This window comes from Anoplopoma fimbria, chromosome 6, assembly GCF_027596085.1.
Source record: "Anoplopoma fimbria isolate UVic2021 breed Golden Eagle Sablefish chromosome 6, Afim_UVic_2022, whole genome shotgun sequence".
Classification (NCBI taxonomy): Eukaryota; Metazoa; Chordata; class Actinopteri; order Perciformes; family Anoplopomatidae; genus Anoplopoma; species Anoplopoma fimbria.
The window spans coordinates 21,146,918-21,169,232 of record NC_072454.1 but is presented as its reverse complement, the minus strand read 5'-3'; the positions used below and the strand labels follow the sequence as shown (position 1 = coordinate 21,169,232).

At 40.3% G+C, this 22,315-nt stretch overlaps 1 protein-coding gene across 1 annotated transcript in view; it reads left to right on the top strand.

Annotated features, from left to right (window-relative positions):
* LOC129092647 (coiled-coil domain-containing protein 85A-like) overlaps positions 1 to 22,315 on the top strand; it is a 33,156-nt gene that overhangs the window by 5,369 nt on the left and 5,472 nt on the right. Inside the window, exon 3 of the mRNA XM_054600659.1 lies at positions 18,718 to 18,726. Coding sequence (XP_054456634.1) covers positions 18,718 to 18,726 — 9 coding nt within the window. The remainder of the gene's footprint in view (positions 1 to 18,717; positions 18,727 to 22,315) is intronic.

Below are 22,315 nucleotides of genomic sequence, written 5' to 3'. Positions count from 1 at the left end.
GGGATAACAGGCTGTAGGGCGGCTGTGGCGTAGTGGAGAGCAAGGTAGTTCTCCAATCAGAGGGTCGGTGGTTCGATACCCGGCTTCGGCAGTCGATGTGTCCTTGGGCAAGACACTTAACCCCAAGTTGCTCCCGAAGGCTTGCCATCGGTGTGGACTGGATGTTGCATGAATGTTAGTTAGAGTCTGATGGTGGCACCTTGCATGGTAGCCTGTCATCAGTGTGTGAATGGGTGAATGATATGTAATATACTACTGATTGTAAGTCGCTTTGGATAAAAGCGTCTGCTAAATGACTGTAATGTAATGTAGGACCATTGGGACGTTTTTGGGACTATTGGCTTTTTTGGATTAATTGGTTGTTGTAACAGTGGTACATGGTAATGATCTGAGGGAACACAGACACTCTACCCTAATCCTGTTGGTTACTGACCAGTTAAAGAGGGTTGGCTAAAAAATAATTTAAAATTGACGTCCCCAAGTAGGAATAAAACAATCATCAACCAGCTGGACTGTAGAGACAGATAACCAGAATGATGCATTTAATCCACAATTCTGAATCACTAAGTGAATTATATGCTGTTTTAAATTTGACTTATTCTGTTCAATGGACTTTACACCCACTTACCCCACTAAGTGAATTATATGCTGTTTTAAATTTGACTTATTCTGTTCAATGGACTTTACACCCACTTACCCCCACACCCTACTCAGGCTCGACCACCACAAAGGGAAACATTGTACAATACTACAATGAAGTATTAGTTCTCTCTTGTCAGACACGGCAGCACACACTGCCCACTGGCTATCGTTCTGGCTACTCACACCAGTCGGGCGGTTTGGGTCAGAGGTCATGGGTGAGCTGTCCAAGATCCTCATCCTCAGCATCCCTCTCTCTCCTCTCTTACACAGTATCTCTAAGTTTCATCTTAACAGCATTGATTGTGTCCAACAAAACCCATATAACTCACCTGGAAAGACAGAACGAAATGATCGATCGTCCTTTGGCTCAATCTGTTCGCAGACCACTCAAACCTAGAAAAATATCACAGCAACCCTATAGGACAATGTGAGCCACTGGATAAACTGCAGGAAAGGAGACATCTGGTCTCCTTTAGTGTACATGACTTTTTCTTGCACATCTGCACCTCTCACAAGCTGCCGGTACTCTGTGTCTGCCCTCTCCATGTCAGGTTCTCTGGGGGATTCATGATGAGAGGGTTTTCTCTGTGGTGAGAACACGGGTGCTGTAATCATCCATACAATGTTCACATCCTTTTTGGGAAATCATTAGTGAGCCGTTCTTCATAACTTTTGTTATTTATGAACAAATGTGATTTTGAAATATCTTTTGAAATATACACTATACTTCTGTTATCCACCTGTGGTTAAGAATATACATTTAAAAAAAGAAAAGGATGACTTTGATGCTCAAAGTCAAGAGCAAACGGATGATAAATGATCTTGACTCTTGATATTCCGTCGTCTTTACCTAAAGATTTTTTTCACAGCGCCAAATAGGCGACTGTGAATGTCTAAACCATGAACTGTGTTGAGTCTGACAATATTGATAGTGAGATTTAGGGCGCTACAACGAATTCCACATTACTCTTTAATACCCCTAACTTGCAAGATGTTACTTTGTGTAGCATAGCAATAGGAATGATGTAATCCTCTTTGTACTCTTGGAACTCTTTGGCAAATACTTACTCTCACGGCTCCATGTCCAGGGTCATAGTTGAGTCTTTTTCCAATTGCATCACTGGCTGTACCTGAAGCTTTACTCTGGTGTCCGGCAGCAGTAACAGTTCCTATAGTGCTGAGGGGAAAAGCTCTACATTGCGGCTCAGGCCAGGGAAAATAGCTTTGCACCTTGGGTGAAAGCAGGATCGCTGAATCAGCTGTTATCAGGAAAACAATAGCGGCTGGATGTGCTGTGCCGTAAGCCGAGACGATGCATGCATATTCACCCTATAACCAGTTTTTCTCTGGCTTATAGCGCTCATTGGGACTCTGAGGAAAAACTCTGTGTCCAGTTCTGTAGAAAATAGATGCACAGGTCAGCAAATGACTCAGATTGCTGCACTTTGGTTTAAAAACGTCATATGGAGCTGAAATTTCTGGCCGAAGAGGACAAAAAAACAACATCTTCCGGAACACCATGAGTGGCTGAAACATTAAATTAGGTTTTAATAAGATGTGCTATTGGCCATAACTCCAAATTTAAACAGTTTTTAATATCACCATGGAGCAGAAATTTCCAGAAAGCTCTGTAGAAGCTATTTATCATATAAGGGGTCATTTTAAACATTAATATTCCCCATTTGCTCAACATATTAGACATTCTTTATGATTTCTCTCTCCTGTTCTCATTTCAATCAGTGGCTTTTTTCACCCCCTTCTCCGATCTGTTTTGAGATCTCAGTCAGCTATACATTTCCCCTCTCTGAGACCAAAGAATCAACAGAAACAAATCAACTGCTCTCACATCTGTCTCTCTTGTTTTGTCTTCAGCCAACTTAGAAAGAGGACAGGCAGCAGGTCCAGATGGGGCTGCCAACTGTAATGCTATGCTGAAATCATTCATTTGAGTGGATGCTTTTACAACGTAATTCTAAATTCTGACTGGCAGGACATGGACGCTGGTGACTGGAACTCTAGCTACGACCACATTGATGGTAGAGGTTTAGTTCCACAAATGCAATGCATTCTGTACAGTTGAGATGGTGCACTGAAAACTCTCAGGGCTTGAGCGCTGTAAAACCTCCCTGTGACTGATACACAGTTTTTCTTCACAGCATGAATGTATGTTTGCATTTCTCATGTAGATAAATAGATTGTTTGGTGTGGAAACTGGATTATACTAAGATTTAAAGGTGGATTTATGTTGCTTTTAGTTGCATCTGACATGAAATTAAACTCTTTTTATGACCTCCCATCCCACCATTCTTCTGTCTCAGATATTGCCTATGTCTGAAGTCTCTGTCATTCACATGTGCACATGTAAAACTGCAGATTAGATGTTAACCTGATCGTAACCCCGTAACGGTCACTCCAGAGTAATTTTAGATTCTGAAAAAATCTAAAATTGTTGGCTTTGTCCCGCTGGAAGCAAACAACAAGACCTCACTGCTGGAGGTCCGGGCCGTATTGCTGGACCCGCTTGAGATAGGGGGGACACGGGAGAACCAGAACGAGGACTCAGCCGGTCAGACTATCAGACCCTGCTGCATTAAAATGAGAGGTTTTGGGACTCTGGTGTTGCGAAACACTATCGCTTTTCAACACAATTAACATTTTATAGCTAGATATCATATAGATAGATTTAGAAACAATCAATTGACTAATCAAACACTGAATCAAAATATGGATAGAAAATAGTAATTAGCATAATAATTTGCTTCAGCTACACTTTTGCTTCTTCGTAGTTTGATCTGCAGAACCGAATGCTCTCTACTACATGTTCTTTCTCATTTCTGTTCTCAGGCTTTCTCTCTCTGCAGCCTGTAGCTTTCCACTGCTCTTCCAAGATTCCATCCCCATCCTCTTCCTCAGCTTCATCCATCTCCTCCACCTTTTCATTCATTCCACTTCCATTTTGTCGACATTACCCGTACCGCCAGCATGTAATACCTATTTTCTACAGCGTCTGGTTGCTTCCCCCGTATACGGTCAGCGTAAATCTTCATTAAGCCGCCTCCATCAAGTGGCCGGCACTTTTACAAATTGAGTTCATTAACTTCAGTGGTCTCTCTCTGCACTGCTGCCTTAGTGCACTGAATAATTGAAAAGGCCCTTGTGTGATTTCCCCCCCCTTTTTTATAGTAGCACCGGTAGTATCGATACAGGCTGTTTCTAAAACTAAAGTGACCCTCAGGATGGTCGCCTGGGTTTGAGTCGAAGGTTCATGAGATACCCGTGCATCCTCAGATGTGATGTGGGCTGGATGTTTCAGACTGATGACACTAGAGGGGTTTTCAGTCGACTACAGAGAATTTTCACAAGAAGTGCTGTGACTGCTGTGTTTTCATGCCGTTTGGGAACCGTCGCACAGTCAGAAGTACCTTCATCAGCAAGTGAAGAACAGCACTGGGCTGCTCTGGAGGTTTGGAGGGTAGTCGTAACTGTTAGAACTAGGGCCGGGTAATATATCCAGTAAAGGCATGTATGATATTTGAAAAAGCTGACATTGCAATACTCAATACGCAATAGATATTGCCATTTGACAAAAAATGTAGGATTACTCACCCTGAATTTTGTAGGCCACATTTTAATGATAATAATAATAATAACCTTTATTTATATAGCACATTTCATGCAGACTATGTAGCTGAAAGTGCTGTACATTTGAAAAAAAATACTAATAAAAAAGATAGATAAACAAAAAAAATAAACCAATTACTTGCTTGTACAGAGCATGCTTTTTGCACTTTTAGTGCAATCCAAAAATGTCAACAAATGACTAAAACTGGAAGACATATTACATTTTAAATGACCAATAACTAAATAAATGAATACAAATGTATAGACATAAAAGTGTTTAAGTACATAAAAGATCATTTGAAGGACGGTTTTGGGACTATGTGGAGTGCACATAAAGTGCTGTTATGAAAGAAAGGCTTGGCGAAATAGATATGTTTTTAGATGATGCTTTAAAGTGTCAACAGAGGCTGCCTCTTTTTGGGTACGCTGTTCCACAGTTTGGGAGCCCCAAAAAGGACTTTAAAAACTTTAAAATCAATTTTAGTTAAACTCATCAATCTGGTTCACTTTGAGAGCAAAATGAACCGGCTAGATGTTGCTCTCTTGTTAACAATTTAAAGTTATCCATTAAAGGTGCATAAATGAGGAGCATCTCTGTTGCCTCGACCACCCCACATGGCGACGCGGCACGCAGCTAGCGGCGCTAACTGTGCTGACGGTGCATTAATGGCAAAAGTGCTAGGAGGGGGAACCCCGAAGGGTGGGTAGCTACACTTCCGTTACGATCGCGTCAGTAGGAGCTTTATCAGCTGTACCCGCAATATAATGCAATATATAATAATAATAATAATCAATCCTTTATTAGTCCCACAATGTGGAAAATTAAAATTCTCTGCATTTAACCCATCCCGGAAGAGCACTGGGCTGCTAAGAAGCGCCCGGGGAGCAACTTGGGGTTAGGTGTCTTGCTCAAGGACACCTTGGCATGTTGACTTTAGAGGGGTTCGAACCACCAACCTTGTGGTTACAGGACGAGCGCTCCACCTCGCGTGCCACAGCTGCCCCTATTATTATTATATTGCGGGAACAATATAATGGGCAATATACAGTATATACTAAATGCATGCGCATACACATTATTAGACTATATCTTTATATAAAATAGTGGTTTGCTGCTATGTTATTGCTTTAAATGTTGCTCCATTAAGCCCAATGCCACAGGAAGCAGTCATGTCTGGGAGAGGGTGACGGCCGACTCCTCGAGCCACCTTCACCTCTAGACTTTCAGGGCCGAACCTACTATAGCCGGTCGCAGCCCACATAGAGGGAAATGTGTTCGGGACTGATCTGATTCCAGATCATTTTTGCAATTTGTCTGTCTAGATTTGGCAACTTTAAAGGCCTCAAAGCAAGAGGCAGACCTTCACTTCCCACCTGTTCAAAAAGAGTCACCGATGTGGCTGTGACTCTGACTGTGTTCAGTGAAGGGGGAGCAGCAGCAATGTGTGTACCCAGAGCTTTCATTTTCACAAGTGATCATACACAAGTTACATAGTCTTTCACAGTTTTAACCAACATGTAGCAGGCGGATGGACAACAAAAGCAGTTTGATAGTGCAGCAGATTCCAGATTCCTCTCACTGCTTTCCCAGATGGCTCATATACCACAGCCTCTACCACGACCAGTAACATTGAAGGGCACATGAACATACATATTTAAGAAATATATTTTAATTTACCAACACTAATATTTCTATATATGAAATACAAATGAGTATTACCTAATCCAGATAAAAAAAATGCATAATAACCCATAAAAAAGCCAATTTAACAAAGAACCTTCCACCCGCTCCCCTCTCTCTTTCTTGACTTCTTGGTGTAACCTAACAGATGATTGACATCAGGCCTGCGTCTGCTTTCTCAGGTGTGGGATCTATGCTGGAGAGAGAGCGGATAGTAAAGTTCCAAAAATAAAATCACATCATAACAAACAAGAACTTCTTCTATTCCTCTGTTATGGCGAACTTTACACAATCAATGCAAGCGTGTGTCTTTTTTCTTTTTTTTACCTGAGGGAGATGCTTTCTAGCTCCCTCTCATTTATTATTTGACTTTCATTTTTGGGGTTTATTCCAGGATCTTGATTATCTATATTCATGACACTTTAGTTCTATACTGAATATTAATAACATTAGCAAAAAGATTAAGATTTAGATGCATATTGATGAGATGACAGTAGTTGTCGTTTCAAACATCCAGCAACATGAGCGATCAGTGACGCTAGATTTGCTTTAAAACACTTGTATTTCAGAAAGAACTTTGACTTGCTCTTGGGTTGCAAACAAACTCTAAATCATATTTAATTCCTAATAATGAGCACTCAGGCTGACATTTCAGAAGTATGTGGGGAGATAAATAAACCGATTCAAAAGAGACGGATAAAAACTGAAAATAACGGATAAAAACTGAAAATAAGTTCAAAGGGCATGCACCAGCGACAGAGCTATCTTGACTTTTAGTCCCTGGGTCAAGCCCCAAAAAGACAGGATCATTTAAAAATTATTGCATTTATTTATTTATTTTTAATTGGTAAGCACACCCACCCCAGGTTTGTAGCATGGGGTTAAATTGGTTTCACACAGGACATGAACACTGGTCTCCTGGGTCTTGTTTTTGTTAAGCCCATCTAACATGAAAAGACTTACTCCAGCGTTATATGACATCAGCATTTCTCTACTATCAATTTGCTCCTCTTTGCGTTGAAGCTGTTCTCTTGAGCTCAGCTGGTGTTGCCAGACCTGTGTGAATATGTGCTGAATCAGAGGAGAAGAATTAGTTTGCAGAAACTCATTAGGCTCAGTACGCAGCCAGAATGCAGAGCAGGCTCCAGAACCAATGAGTGTAGAATCAGGATCAAGTCTTTGTTCTCACAGAGGAGGAGAACAGAATCTCTCCTGAATGAAGCATGCATGGCAGAGCTAATGACACACACACACACACACACACACACACACACACACACACACACACACACACACACACACACACACACACACACACACACACACACACACACACACAAAAGGCTTAGGGGCTCCATGTAACAAGCTAGAGCACACACACACACACACACACACCGTGTATGCACAGACACTTGCATCAATATGAAGAATTCCATCCTATTTCGCTCAATGTCATAATTCAGTCACACTGACCACACATTCATCATACATGTTTTTATGGAATCTGGAAAACTATTTCAAGTAATAGCTGATATCTGTTGAGTATAAATGTCTATAAACCTGCTTAGCTTTATGTCAAAACGTCTCATGATTATCATGTTAAGACGTTTTATTCTTCAGAATCAATAGCACAGGATCCATCTACATGGTTTGGATTCACAAAGCTAACATATTCCATGGCAATAATACACTTCCTGTGTAAGTCTGTCGCCACAAAAAAAGTTCCAGCCGCTAAGAGGCTTAAGTGGGCTCCAGGCAGTTACTGCAGCATTATTGGAACTGTAGTTCCAATTCAGACTGTTTAAATCCAAAATGAAAACAAGATAAAACAAAAACAAAACACTTTTTTTGTTTCACATTATCAATACATTTTTGGTATCACTAAAACATATCATGGTCATTGAATCCGGTTAGTAATGCTTTGTTTGAACAGGTCATCTTAAAAAATAAGGATTTCCTAAAACACAAGCAAATATTAATTCATTCATCATTTGTTATTAGAAACTCGATTCTGGAAATATGTTGAATTGCTTGTAGTCAGTGTGTTGTAAATTTTCCTATATTTTGTTCAGGTTTTCAACATTCTTTTGAGGAACTAATTTAAAATGAATTGTAAACCATCATCCAATACAAATGACAAAGTGTGATTAAAGCATTCAAGCAGGCACTCTGTACTTATAACGACTCATATTGATGTTTACATTACATTACATTACAGTCATTTAGCAGACGCTTTTATCCAAAGCGACTTACAGGAAGTGTATTCAACATAGGTATTCAAGAGAACTACTAGTCACCAGAAGTCATAAGTGCATCTCCTTTCTTAAACAAGCATCTCAAAGCATAAACCAGAGCAAAAGTATAGTGCAGAGGCAAATTACTACGAAAACAATAATTGCAACAGACTAATACGAATACAATAAGTGCTACAAACTAATAAGAATAGGATAAGTGCAATAAACTAATACGAATGCAATAAGTGAAACAAACTAATACGAATGCAATAAGTGCTACGAGGACATAAGTTACATAAGTTAATGTGCATAAGTTAACAAAGGTCACATTCTTATCCCTCTGAAACTACATGTTACAAATCTGACACCGTCAACATCAAGCACGCTTTTAGAAATGGCGGCCATCAACGATTAATACGTGTTTAAAATCTGTGACAGTTTCACAACGGTGTGTCAGTGGCTGGTAATCTCCAATGGTCATGTGTCTTCTTGGGAGTCACTGGCAAAAACAACCTATTCTGTCGTTAAGGTACAAGGACATTCAATTCCCAGCCAGGACATGCAGTTCCCTATGGCAAAAATAAAGTTATTCAAAAAAATGAACCCAAATATACAGTTCCAAAAATAAAATTTGATATGTTTGTGAATGTGTACAAAAATGAAAGATCCTTCACTTCACTAGCGAGACACCGCATGACACTGACCAAGCTTTTACTGGACCGTTTAGCATCTTACTGGAAATGAAGGCTGCAACTCTAACTACAGCAGCCCTGCAGCAGCTCCATAAACAAAGCTGTAATGCTGCCATTTGTCATCTGTATTATGTTGTGTCCTGCTGTCAGTCAGTTAGCTTATGATGTGTAAATGGACAGAATCATTTTTTATGACTTCCTGCTAGCGTCGGAGATTTGGGGCACAGCATGCCCTCATGCAAGTTCAGCTTGTGTGGTTTCATGTTTTAAAGCTCTCTCTCTCTGTCTCTCTCTCTCACACACACACACACACACACACACACACACACACACACACACACACACACACACACACACACACACACACACAAGGCTTAGGGGCTCCATGTAACAAGCTAGCACTGTTCAGATAAACCCATTTAGGCAGTGCTGGTCTAATTGAATTTGTCTGCTCCAGACTGAAATGAGTGTGATTTGTGTGTGTGTGTGTGTGTGTGTGTGTGTGTGTGTGTGTGTGTGTGTGTGTGTGTGTGTGTGTGTGTTCCTGTGTGTGTCAGTGCATAACGGGAACCTCAGCTGCTTTGGTGTCAAACTGGATGTAATTTGCGCCCTCCAGAGATCCAGATAATAGGAGGGAGGGACGGAGCAGTGCTCTGTGTTCGTCCATCTACACGCTGACATTTTCCGTCCACCTTGTCCATCCTCCTTTCATCTCACATCACATCATTTTCTCACCTTCCCTTTCCATTGTTCCCATAGCTCTCTCTATCTAGGTCCATCTTATGTGGTCCCTTCTTTCGTCACTTTGGCTATTTAGTTTTGAATTAAGATTTTGCTTTTATGAGCTGTCATCCGGATATATATATATATATTATATATGCTTATATGGATCAGAAAGTGGGGTATAGAATAATTTTACAAACGTTTAAATAAGTTGTTTCTAGTATTCAAGTACTCTGCTTACTGTGTTCATTTGGGGTCTTTTCTTACATGACAACGTAGGGAAAAACATTTTAAAACTACGGTAGAAGTTTTGCAGTGAGCCAGAGCCGGAAAAATACTCACCCAAAATAACAGTTTGTTTGACATTTTACAAAAAAGATATAAAATATCAGGCGTTTCCCTACGAAAGGCCAGGTTCTTGCTCGTTACATGCATGCAGTCTTTTCAAAATAAACTTGTCTTCATAGGAAACAACTCTGTTAGGTTTAGGCAACAAAACTACTAAGTGTGGTTCAGGAAAATATCTTCGTTTGTGTTAAAATAACTACAGAAATGCCATAACCACATTACAGAGGTTGAAGTTTTTCTTGGCTGAAAAGATCGCTTTCCGTTGTCATCTGACCTGGACAGATGTCACTTCCAATGATTCCCAGTGTACACGACTGACAGCCAACACTATTTCTTACTCCTCCACAGTTTTGACATATATCTCATATCAGCTACTACATATGAGTTTGCAGATAAAGGTACTGTGTGTATGGGGGGGCCCCGTGAGCTCCCATTTGCACCCTCTTCGGTAAAACTTTTTTCCTCTTCTCGTTGGGAACCACTGGACTAAACCACCGTCTACATAAAGAAGATAAAGCAGTTCTAGTTTAGCTTGAGCGGCTAAATGCTACTTACACGTTAGTATTACCAATCTCATAATGTCCGTGTTGTCCCCTAACTTAAAAATAAAGACCGGAAGCAATGATTTCCAAAACAACTTTTTGACCATTATTCAAGATTTTAAAAGTTGTTGTTTCATTAATGAACATCTTGCATGAATTTAGAAACAAGTTCAACCACGTTTTGTTTGTAAATCTCTTATACTTAAATATTATTATTTATATAATACACACATTTAAAGTTTTTCTGGTCTTTAGTTTGTAGCTCACATAATTCATCATTCCCATTCCTACCTCTTTTATATCAGTCCCTATCACACTCCATTAGTACATTCGTACAAAAAGTTCCACTTATGAAAGCCCAGTTCTCAGAAGCATTACATTCATTTATTTAACTGCTCATTCTGCCCCACCGTCACTGATTGGATTTCATCGTTTTTGCCTGCATACCTCTTAGCCCATGGCAGTACGTAAAGTAATATCACCAAAAATGTTTTGATTTAAAAAACGAATTATGGTGATTTCATTACATCCTTATCTAAAATTCCAGCAAACGGCTTAGAGGATTTGCGGCTCTTACGTCACACCCCGGGCGGTATCGGTTTGACAGCTGATTTAGGAAATGAGAAAAGGCCTCTTTTGTCATCATTCATCTGCTAATGGACCCGGAGTTAAACAGGCTGAATCCTCTCCAATGGCCTTCATTGCCTTTACTACTACTGATAAGAGTGATGAACTGTTTCTATTCACACACACAGTTTCACTGATGTAGCGTGACCGGAGTTTGAGTGACACGAGACCTCTGCAATACCCTCACGTTGTGCACAATTGCAAAATTACCTTCCATAATTAATTCTTCGCTGTATGTGTGTTTGTTTGTGTGTGTGTGTGTGTGTGTGTAGTACGTGTGTGTAAAGTGTATGTATTCTTGGTGCGCTATTGTTTGTTTACAAGGGTCAGGTATGGTGTTGACTGCAACAGATGGCCTGCATGCATGTTTGTGTGTATGTTAGTATCCATATGTGTTCTTGTGCGTGTTTGTGTTTGTGTTAGTTACACCGGAGCCCTAGGTGCATTTGAAAACACAGCAGTTTTTGTTGGGGCTCAGCTGGCTCAATCTCACATTACTGTGCATAGGCAGAAAGTCTCTTCATGGTGAGCTGAAAGTACACACACACACTTATCCCTGTACTTCTATCTTTGTGAGGACCCTGATCCTAATCATCACATCCAGAGGCCTAACACCAAACCTTTACATAAAATGAACTTAATTCTAACCTGATCCTTAAAACAACGTCTTTACCATCCATAAGGTCTTTGAAGAAGTGATTGCTTTCCAAAAATGTTCCACGCTGTGTTCAAAAAATGGTCCTCACTATGAAGCAAGTACAAGAATCCACCCAAACACACATAGCCATCTAGTTTCTGTCAAGGGAGCACATAGTATATTACACTGCTGCTGCTATTAATAAACATAAGCCACATAATTCTGGATACCTGCAGCTTTTGGGCTGTCACTTAAATAAACCTGAGCACAAACATATTTGTGACCATTTGAACTACCTCAGAGAAACTTGCTTTGCTTGGAATTTAAAATGTCACATTTAGCATTTTGGCATGGTAAGTCATTTCAGTTGGAGACATTAGTGTTATTACTGCAAACAGTTGGACAGCCATCACAGAAAGGTTGGCAACCTGTACAGCTCCAAAGGCTCAGTTCACCTAAATCACAAAAAAAGTAAGTATTTTCTCAATTAAAGTAAGTATTTTCTCAATTAAGGGTGATTTGTATTTACTTCTTCAAGGGGTAACAGGGTAATATATGCATGAATCTGCTGTACTATGGGATTGTGTTTTAATCTGGATGGAGAATATTTTAAAAACAATGACGCAGACACCAACGTTTGCTCCCCCAATCGGTCTTCATAAGTCACGACGTGTCCTTCTTTAGCTGTGGACAGACACAAATAATCTGTAAGAGGAATACATAATCTCCCTCTGGAAGATAATGAAGAAGTTAAACAGCACAACACATTGAAATACAAATTAAAATCAATAGAAACCTTTTTTCAAGAAAAAACTCAAGTTTTAAATCTGGATTTAAAGGTTGTCAAAGCTGGTCCTCTGGCTGTTTCAGTAACTGAATGCAGCTTCATGAACTGTATTAGCACATAAATGCTAACACAGTTCATGAAATGGTGGTTTATCAGTGGGCTGTTTCCATTGTGTTCTGTCTAGATGTTTTCTATTTCTCGAAATCTGAGAAAATACCAAGCAACATATCCGAAACAGTAGGCTCAATCTTTCTTTCTCATTAGTGTCTATCTTTGGCAAGACACTGAGACAGATTTTTTTAGAGTACATATAAATTAGAAAAAAAAACTGGGCATATTTAACTCGGCCCAGGGCAAGAATCCCTCAAATAGATCAAAATAACTGCCAATATAAAGATACCGCTGCCGACTTTGCCTCACATGATGCATTCCTGCCGTGAAGGGTTAAGTTTTGATCTGCATAATGAGCCGCCATCAATAAGGATTTCTGAAGTGGATGGCCACAATGAGTCACAAGGCCAATCTCTCAATAATCAAATGATCCTAACTCACCAGTAATGGTAGACTTCTTTAAGTGCCTCTGAGACAGAATGTCCCCCTGCCATCATAAAAACAATTACTCATAATTGCGTTATAATGATTTTGTCCTCTAGACAATGATTGCAGATGGAAGAGTTAAAAGGCTATCTTTGGATTTTGCAATCAACGCCGCTGTGTCTCACTCAGGGGCCGGACCCTCTGAAGTCTGAATATGTCATAATTAATACTTCTTCTTTTAATTGAATCTTAATTCAAAGGCTTCTCCAAATGTGACTGAGAAATGGAGTCTTGTTTTTGCTGGTTTTGGAAACATGACCACTGTATCGTGAATTGTTTTATGGACCACTCAGGTGATCCCTGTCAACCCGAGATGTTGGAAATATAATGTTGCAATACATATAAATCACTGAAACATCTTTCAAATCACACAGTGAGACTAGGAAATGGAGTTCATACCAATGTATTTACCATTTCCCCAGTGGACCTTCTGCCAGTTCATCATGTGTTGAACTGAAATGTCAAAACTTGCACTTTAAACTCATCGAACAATCATGAACTCGCCCATGATCCCAGGTGGTTTGTCATTTCAAATCAAAAGTTTAAATATTTGACTTTATAAATCTATTAGTTTTGGTTTTTATATATATATATATATATATATATATATATATATATATATATATATATTAAGATACTTTAGTACAGTATAGTAAGACAAATCTGTATTGTTTCTTTAAATGCAAATATATGAATTAATAATAATATTCTCTAATACAAATGAAAAGGATTATGTCTTTAAAGACGGGGTGGCTTTTAATTTGAAATATCTTTGCAGGAAGCATTGAGAGTAACTCACCTGACTGGCTTTACGTCAAATGAAAAACTGCTAAATTAAAAGTGACTGGAAATCACTGATGAATGAGAACACTATAACTCTTGGTTAAGGGCAACAGATTGGTGGATATTCTATCTGTACTCTTTCCATGTACTGATGCAAGTATTGCTGTGGTAATGTATTTACACTGAATTTACATAGAAGGGAAACACAAAGAAGCCTGCATCAACATCAAATCAGAATGGGCAGATCTGAAAACAGGAGGAGGCTTCTTACTCACTGCAGTTGAGGTAAATATAGGCCTAATATATCAGAATGTATTTATTCATTTATATGTATTTATAGCACACACTGTAGTGTAACCAAACAGGATGAGTTGATGTTCCAAGACAACAGCCATCCTGCAAAATTACTTTTGAGGCACTTTGCTAAATTAAATCATTAAGGCCCACTTAGCTTCGGGAGCTTTTGGTTGTGCCATTAAAGTGTATGAAGACGAGTATTTGAATCCAACCAATTCAATTCTAGTGAAGTTAAAGCAGTGCTTAAATTGTGATAATTGGACACGCCAGCGTAGACAAGGAATTGTGTCAATTATGTAAGCAGGAAAAAAAGGCTTGATGCTGATCTAATATTACACTTATACCCCCGAAACACCTTGTATTAAAATGTGTCTGAAATCCAGATTGTACCTAGATATGATTTGACCAGGTGACAATTACACCTGGTTTCAGTATGTGTCTCCAGCGTCCACATTGAGATCCAATTGAGATCCCATCGCTCTGTCCAGCCCAAACACCCAAACGTCACATGCTAGCTGCTTAGCCGTTGTTTCATATATGGTTCAATTGCGATGTAAATTCCTCAGTGTATTGTCGGACCAAATTGAAAGCAGACATTTTGGTCTCGTCTTCCATCCACAATTGGCTTGAACGTCTACTTTGACAAGTTTTTCTTGCTTCTCTCTAGCTAGTAGCTTAACTCTCTAGCTGGCGGGAAGAGTTGAGTAGGAAATTCTGTATTTTACGCCCACCTGGCTGTTGCATGCAGATTGAAAACGATACCGCATTTACACTTGTGTTATGTGTGGTCACAACGAGGCCCGTTTGATCACAATCCAACCTCAATGCGTTTTTGGGTGCATTTACACCTGTACTTTCGTGTGGTCAAACAATCTGATCACAATCTGATCACCCAAACAGCATTTAAACGCAAGGTGTGAAGCGGATCTTACTGACTCTGGTTCTAAACATATCAAGCCCTCTTCCGTTTGTTTATTCATTCCTATCATGTCTCAGTTTGTTGGTTTTATAATTTGTCTTATAATCTGCTGCAGCAATGATGACATTTCCCCCACGGGCATCATTAAACTTCCATCTCATCTCCACCATGTGGGCGTGTGTTCCCTCATCCAGCAGTGGTCTGTAAGGATGAAGGTCCAGTAGGGCAGAACGGATGGAGAGTTCACTGGCTCTCATCCCAGGGGGGGCAGATGTTCATGAACCTCGATGCCAGCTAAACCGCCACAATCTGTTCCTGACAACATGTCTGCGTGTGTGTTTGATTGAAAACCGGAAATGAAATATGGTATGTGTGGGCAGAAGTGTCCTTGTTTATCGCACCAACGGAGAAAAAATATGTTACTCCACGACTGAGACTTTGGATTGAGTTTAACTGAATAGAGGACTGTGGGACGACTAACAATGTGCGTGACGCATGTTGACAGGCTGACGCAGGCTGTGAGTGTGTTTGAAGAACACCGAGTATTTACCTTGGTGATGCGTCATAGCGGCCGTGCCAAGCTGAAGGTCGTTGTGTCTTTCAGGATCTCTGGGAGAAGCACGCAAACACCCTCTCCCTCCTTTCTTTCTCTTTAGTATACTCAGCTGATTTCTCTCTTTTGAAGAGAATGCATACCATTTTTGTTATCTGTATTCCACTACTTCTCTCCCCGAAAAACTTTCAATAAACTGAAAAACTTTTTTTCTACCTTTAAAGCGTTGGTCTTTATTTAGGTTTTCAAACGTGCATATAAAGATAAATAAGACACAACTATAGACTGTATGTAATAAATGGACATAGTGATGTCACCCATTGGTTTGTAAACATTTACATTTACATTTGCATTTTGGCCGTCGCTATCTTGGATTTTTTGTGACCAGTGAACGGACGTGACCATATATGGACTGCAGATGAGAGACACTTTATACGGCTCTGGTAGCAACTTGTCAATCATAAGGTATCCACATCCTAAAGCATACTCTGCTTTATGGTCTATTTGACTCTAAATGGACCATAATTTACTAATGAACATCATGCTGTATTGAAGAAGACTTGGAACTAGAGATTGAGACCATACACTCATGTTTACAATGTTTACTGAGGTAATAAATCCAGTGAGAAGTAGGGTTGTTATACCATACAATCTGACTTTATTTTTTACAACCAGAGGAGCCGCCCCCTGATGGCGAGTAAAGAGAATGCAAGTTTAAGGCACCTCCGCATAGGTTTTCATTTTTAGAATCGGGGGGTGAGCCTGCACAACACTGAACAACACATACATTACATGAAATTGTAGATTTAATAAAAATGTAGTTTTCCTTTTTTACCCATGATTATTGATTACATTTATTTTAAACTGGGCCGATTACCATGACATCTGGTTTAAATCCCCCTAACCTAGCGTCACTTTTAAAACTTTACCCAAACACTGAAGTTCATGAAAGAGGTGTCTGTTACGGGTGACTGTTGCTCAGTGGAGAGCAGAGTCGTCCTCCAATAAGAGGCGGTTCGATCCCACGGCTCCGGCAGTCCATGTCGATGGGTCCTTGGGCAAGACACTTAACCCCAAGTTGCTCCTGTGGGCTGTTCCTGCAGTGTATGAATGTGAATGAATGTTAAGTGTCCTGATGGGCAGGTGGCACCTTACTAGCCAATCCCATCAGTGTATGAATGGGTGTGAATGGGTGAATGATGATATGCAGTGTCAATGACATGTGGTCGGAAGACTAGAAAAGCGCTATACAAATACAGTCCATTTACCATTTAAATGTACGGCTGGCTTTCGTTGAAATCTGCTTTGGGTATTCATGTTTCCCACAGGAGGACTTCTAAAGGTTTTTGTGACCCCCTCGACCTTTTCCTCCAACACCAACATTGTGACTGCTCTGAAATTTACTGAGCTCATTAATGCGGTTCATTCTTGTCCTTGGAAATAGTAGTTTAACAAAAAAATCAAGTTAAATTTAAAGAGAGAAACTATTTTCACAACTGTGACCTCTTTAGCCACAAGCGACAAGTTTGAAGTAATGTTTATCATTAAACACAGTGTAGCAGTAGCTCAAGTAGAGAGGATATGCTGTATATGTCTGTCATACATCAATATCCGTTTGAAATGAGCTGAAATTAGCCAGTTTAAGCTACATTTTTGTAAAATGTTCAGTTCTCATTTGTGCAAAAATGCTTACAGTATGAATATACAGAAAAACACTTTATTCCTTCTGTGCACCAGGTGCCAAACATCACGCCAGCAGTAACTGAATAACGCCATCACGAGGACAATGTGTTACTTTAAAAGATAGATGAACCCAGCAATATCACACATTGTTTGAAAAAAATCTCTTATATTTATGGCTTCAAAATTAACAAAAGAGTCACATACTGCAGGCACACATATTCTAATAATAAATAACTTTAAAAGACCTAAGAGTCACAAGTTCAGGTCTGTTAGCTTTTCAAAAAAGCAATTATTGGAATAAATAATTGAAATTGGTGGTTCGTAATCCAAAATCCTGAAATTGCCGAAACTGAGGCTTCAAAACTGCAGTCTACAAACCACTTGGTGACAAAATAATATCTAGGTCCACTTCTTATATGCAGTCCATGGGATTATGTTCAGAAGATGTGGCCTGGCCTGTGGTAGTGATCAGGATCTCTCCTTTGGATATAAATGTTCTGGAACATGATGTAACTGTCTGTTTCCCTCAACCTCAAAGGGTTAAACACACCTGCATCTGCTCCCTGCGCCCGCCTGAAGCTTCCTCAGAAACGGAGGCACAAACAGAGAGTGTGTCAGGGTGACAGGCAGAGGCCGAGTAAATGCATCTGTGTGCGTGTGCACTATATGTGTGAGAGTAGTTTATTCTCCAGGGTTTCAGACACCGCATAGCGTCAGGATATTCCTGTTTCTCGCTGTCAGTCAGTTCTCCGGTTGCAGGTGTGTCAGCACAACAGAGTTGAGCATGCATGAATGAGACGCATTTAAGATCAAATGGAGCCTGTTTTATACACATGCACAACACAACCACTGGGCTACACATTTCAAGATTTTTTTTCTAATCTAGGTTTGCATGAGCTTTACCATTAGGATAAATATTGACACTGAGGGCCCAATAATGCAAAACGCAGCAATAATGAATGGAATTGAGAGTCCAGGCTTGAAGGTTTCCTTTTATTGTTGTTACGCAACTGCAAAGTCAGCTGTCAAACACACGTTCTTATGGGTCCCTGCTTAGGTATACCCTGCCAGTGTCATTTTGTGTTAATCTCAGTGAGGAGTTACATAACCTAAACATCGTGACCTTAACCTAAATATAACCATTTCCAAATAGAAAATCAAACTTACCCATCTAATACTCATAATATTATACTAACAATTGATAAACTATGTGCTAATGTCTTTAATCTCATGGTGGTTTACTGCCCCCTCATCAAACTAATTTCCAGCACCAAACAGCAGACAAACTCAGCATCTAGCTGGTGATTATAGCGCAGTGTGTAGCAGCTATAGAGATAGATATCTCTCTCAGGAGTTGGTGGTGACCCGAACTAAGGACAATGAATATTGGCCTTACATTCCCCAGGATGCCAGAAAAACACAACTCCAAATCAATACTAATGTTGCTCCCTGTCTGCTGGATGTGTTAAATTGGAATTTGCTTGCTAACACATCAGCCATTTCAACTTGAATCCATATATGTCAATATTTCGTTTGCGGTTTCGTCCGCTGCGCCAAAGTGGTCCTAAAAAAACGTCAATTAATGCAATGTCACACCAGACACATTTTTGCTGCAAAATCAATCAATTTCAATGGAATCACATCAGTTTATGTGGGGCAAAAGGAATAAGTGCAACACTTTTGCATCAAATTCAACTTATGCCATTGACAATTAGCAAATCTGCCTTGACAGGACTGACCTTGGAGGGAACAAAGAGAGGGAGAGTCTAAAACAGAGGAATCTAGCATAACTTAATATGTGTGTTATGCAACCCAACCTCTGCCAAGGCAAAGATGAATCCACAAAACAGGTATGGTTTGCAAGAGTTGAGGGATCAAATCAACACAAACTGTGTCCCAATCCAGCGGCTGCAGCCTTCGGAGGACCCAGCCTTCGCGGTCTACGCCGGCCGGGTCCTTTGAATACCGCGAAGCCTTGACCGAGCGGTCCCCGAAATGAGATGGTCTGGTCTGCCGAGGATTTCCTGTTTGCGTCACCAGCTTTTCGCGCCCCCACCCTTTTGCCGCTAATGTCTCCAAGCAACCAGCTGCGGCTGTCATAAAAGAGGTAAAGCTAAGTTAAAATGGACGAGCTACTATAAATAGCGCAGCGTCTCCCGGTAGCGTTAGCTGGTTAGTTAATAGCGTCGCGTAACTTAACCGATCATTTTAACATAAGTGTGATCTGATCAGGTCCCTTGTTTTTAGTTTTAACACAGTTAAAACCCAATAATTACATTTAAATGTGAATTCTCCCGTTGCTGGTCCACTAGTCGCTATGTCTATTAAAAAAAAAAAATGTACTTCACCGGCACACAATGAATCTTGGGATATGTTGGGCCATGAAGGATCCATCAGTTGTATCCTCAGAATCTGGGAAAAGTAGGCTGCATTTGCCGGCTGCATTAGAAGGAGTCTTTCGAACCGGGACGGCCTCGTCGCGGCTGCTGTGACGCAATCGGTCTACAAATACACCCTCCGAAGGATCATCAATCCTATTGCTTTTCTTGGCATGACCCGTTCTGCGTCGCTGGTTGAGGCAGAGACGATTGGTTACATTTAGGCATTGACCTGACCTGAATAGTTAGGGTCAGAATAAGCCATTGATCAGGGCATAGGACCCGAACCAATCAAGTCACCTGTACTTCTGCCAGCGTGGATGCCTGGCAGAAGTACAGATGGCTAGAGTTTGTAAGCTACACATAGCAGATCTTGCCGAGAAAAGCAGTGAGATTCATAATAATGGGTCAGGGACACAAGTTAGTTTCCGCTTGTTACATGCATATTGCCAAAAAATCCTCCAGTTTCTCGCTTGTTACAACATTGTAGTTTGTAATCAAAATAAGTATGTTTCTTTACGTAAATTAAGTTCCGTAAATTATGTAGGTACCCACATAAATACATCAATGTTGCCTTTTGGTCACGAGGGGCAGTCTCCTGGGTGAAAGTCATCTGTTTGACCCTTCCATTGACCCTGACCTCCTCCCTACAAAGACTCTCTCGCTCTTTATACTGCAACAGTTGCTCTGAGCGTTGATACTGACACAGGTGGGTTTACATTGGAGTTAGTTGACAGCCCAGGGGTCTCATATAGGTGCTAAAGGGTGCCCCTGTGCGGCAGTATTAGACCCTGAGGGCCACTGACCAGGGGTCAGTATTTAAAGAGTTGAGATTGAGAGCTGGTTGTTCAAATATTTCCTTAATAAACTGTGTGACTGCTTGCAAACTAATAGTCAGCTATCTTGGTATCTTATCTTGTGACCAGCTGGCGCTAACATGTTCCCTAGCGGGTTAGCGGTTAGCTTGCCAGCCCTAACAAGCTATGCGAGTGGTGAGTACATCACCTATGTCACAAAGACGCTAAGATGAAGTGTCACTGTGCCACTTTCTGATGCGACTAAGGCTTTACAATTGCCACATCTGCACGTCACTGGTATGATGCACATGCAGTAGCCAAAAAACGTTACCTAGTATCATCATTAGGTAGCCTAATGCTGGAGCCACAAGCGACACGGCAACAGTCTACAAGTAATTTTCAGTGGAAGCCAGTGAAACGAAGCAACAAACTTATTTGAAATGTGGAGGACTGATGTGGAGATTCCATATACGTCTCTGGTAGTGGCAGCGATCGGTCAATCACATTAAGCTCGCCCTAAAGCATACCCTGCTTTAAAGTCAAGTTGACTCTAAATGGACCATCATTTACGAAATGAACATCATGCTGTATTGAAGAAGACTTGAAACTAGAGAAAAGGAGAAAATTATGACTTTTAAGACACTCAGAAAAATGTGCTTTCTGCCGCCAAGCCACTTCCATTGATGGTTAGGAACATTTGATATTGGTCACTATTAGTGATTCAGATTCATTTTACACCTGATCACTGCTCACTATCCAACTCTATCCAGTTTTCAGAGTTGTGTATATGTGTTTGTCTTTGAGAATACCCTGCAGAAACAAAGTTGCTTTGTTGCTAATGGAGGGGAGCATTGACTAGGGACAAATCATTTATCAGTAGCATAATTGCAAAAAGAGAGAGAGAGATGTAGGGAATGCAGTATGTGGGTGTATGCTCTGGACTGAACTAGTGAGGAAAATGTAATTTCATGCTAGAGGCTCACTGTGTGTATGTAGTATCCAGTAGTTTATGCCCCAGTTACCTCAGTGTAACTCAATCCAAACAAGCCTATTTACAGTACTTACCACAAAAAAGGAAAAGAGAGAGATGGGAAAGCTTTGTCAGGAGCAGTTTATATTCAGGAACAAGAGAGAAAGACGAACTAATGTACAGTAAGCTCTGTGGACTGAAGCAGCCGCTACGATGCATTTCTATCAAACTCCAGCATAAGATGTACATGCATATGTCAGCAAAAGGTTCAAATAGCAGTGATGTTTAAGTTAATTCAACCTGCTTGGGTAACAGCTGGTCTCTTTTGATGCCTCTCAATGGTACAATCCTTATGCTGCACATGTTACTGCAGGCTGCTATGTGCAACGGTGTCGTTAATGTTGTATTTAGCTTGTGATATCAAATAAATCAGGATACAATATTTGGCTTTTCCTCTGAGACCAGTTTGGACTAAGTTATGACACCAGCGACCAACGAATAGACCCAGTCTGTATCCTTTTGATTTCATCTTTTTCTTCCTTTCATTTCCGGCAGGCTAGGCACAGTGTTTGTATGTTATTTTCCACCATAAATAAAGATAATTAAGCTGTTTCCACCTACTTCAAGTCTTTATGCTAAGCTAGGCAAATTTTTCTCCAGGTCCAAAAATGAATTACCCAGAATTCAAATTAGTTGACCATAGTTGTCAATAGTTCAGCCTTCCAGATTTAGCTCACAAATGGTTACATGCTGTTATAGTATTTAGCATTAAGGTTTGCCTTTTCACGTCCTGTGGCTGCAAAA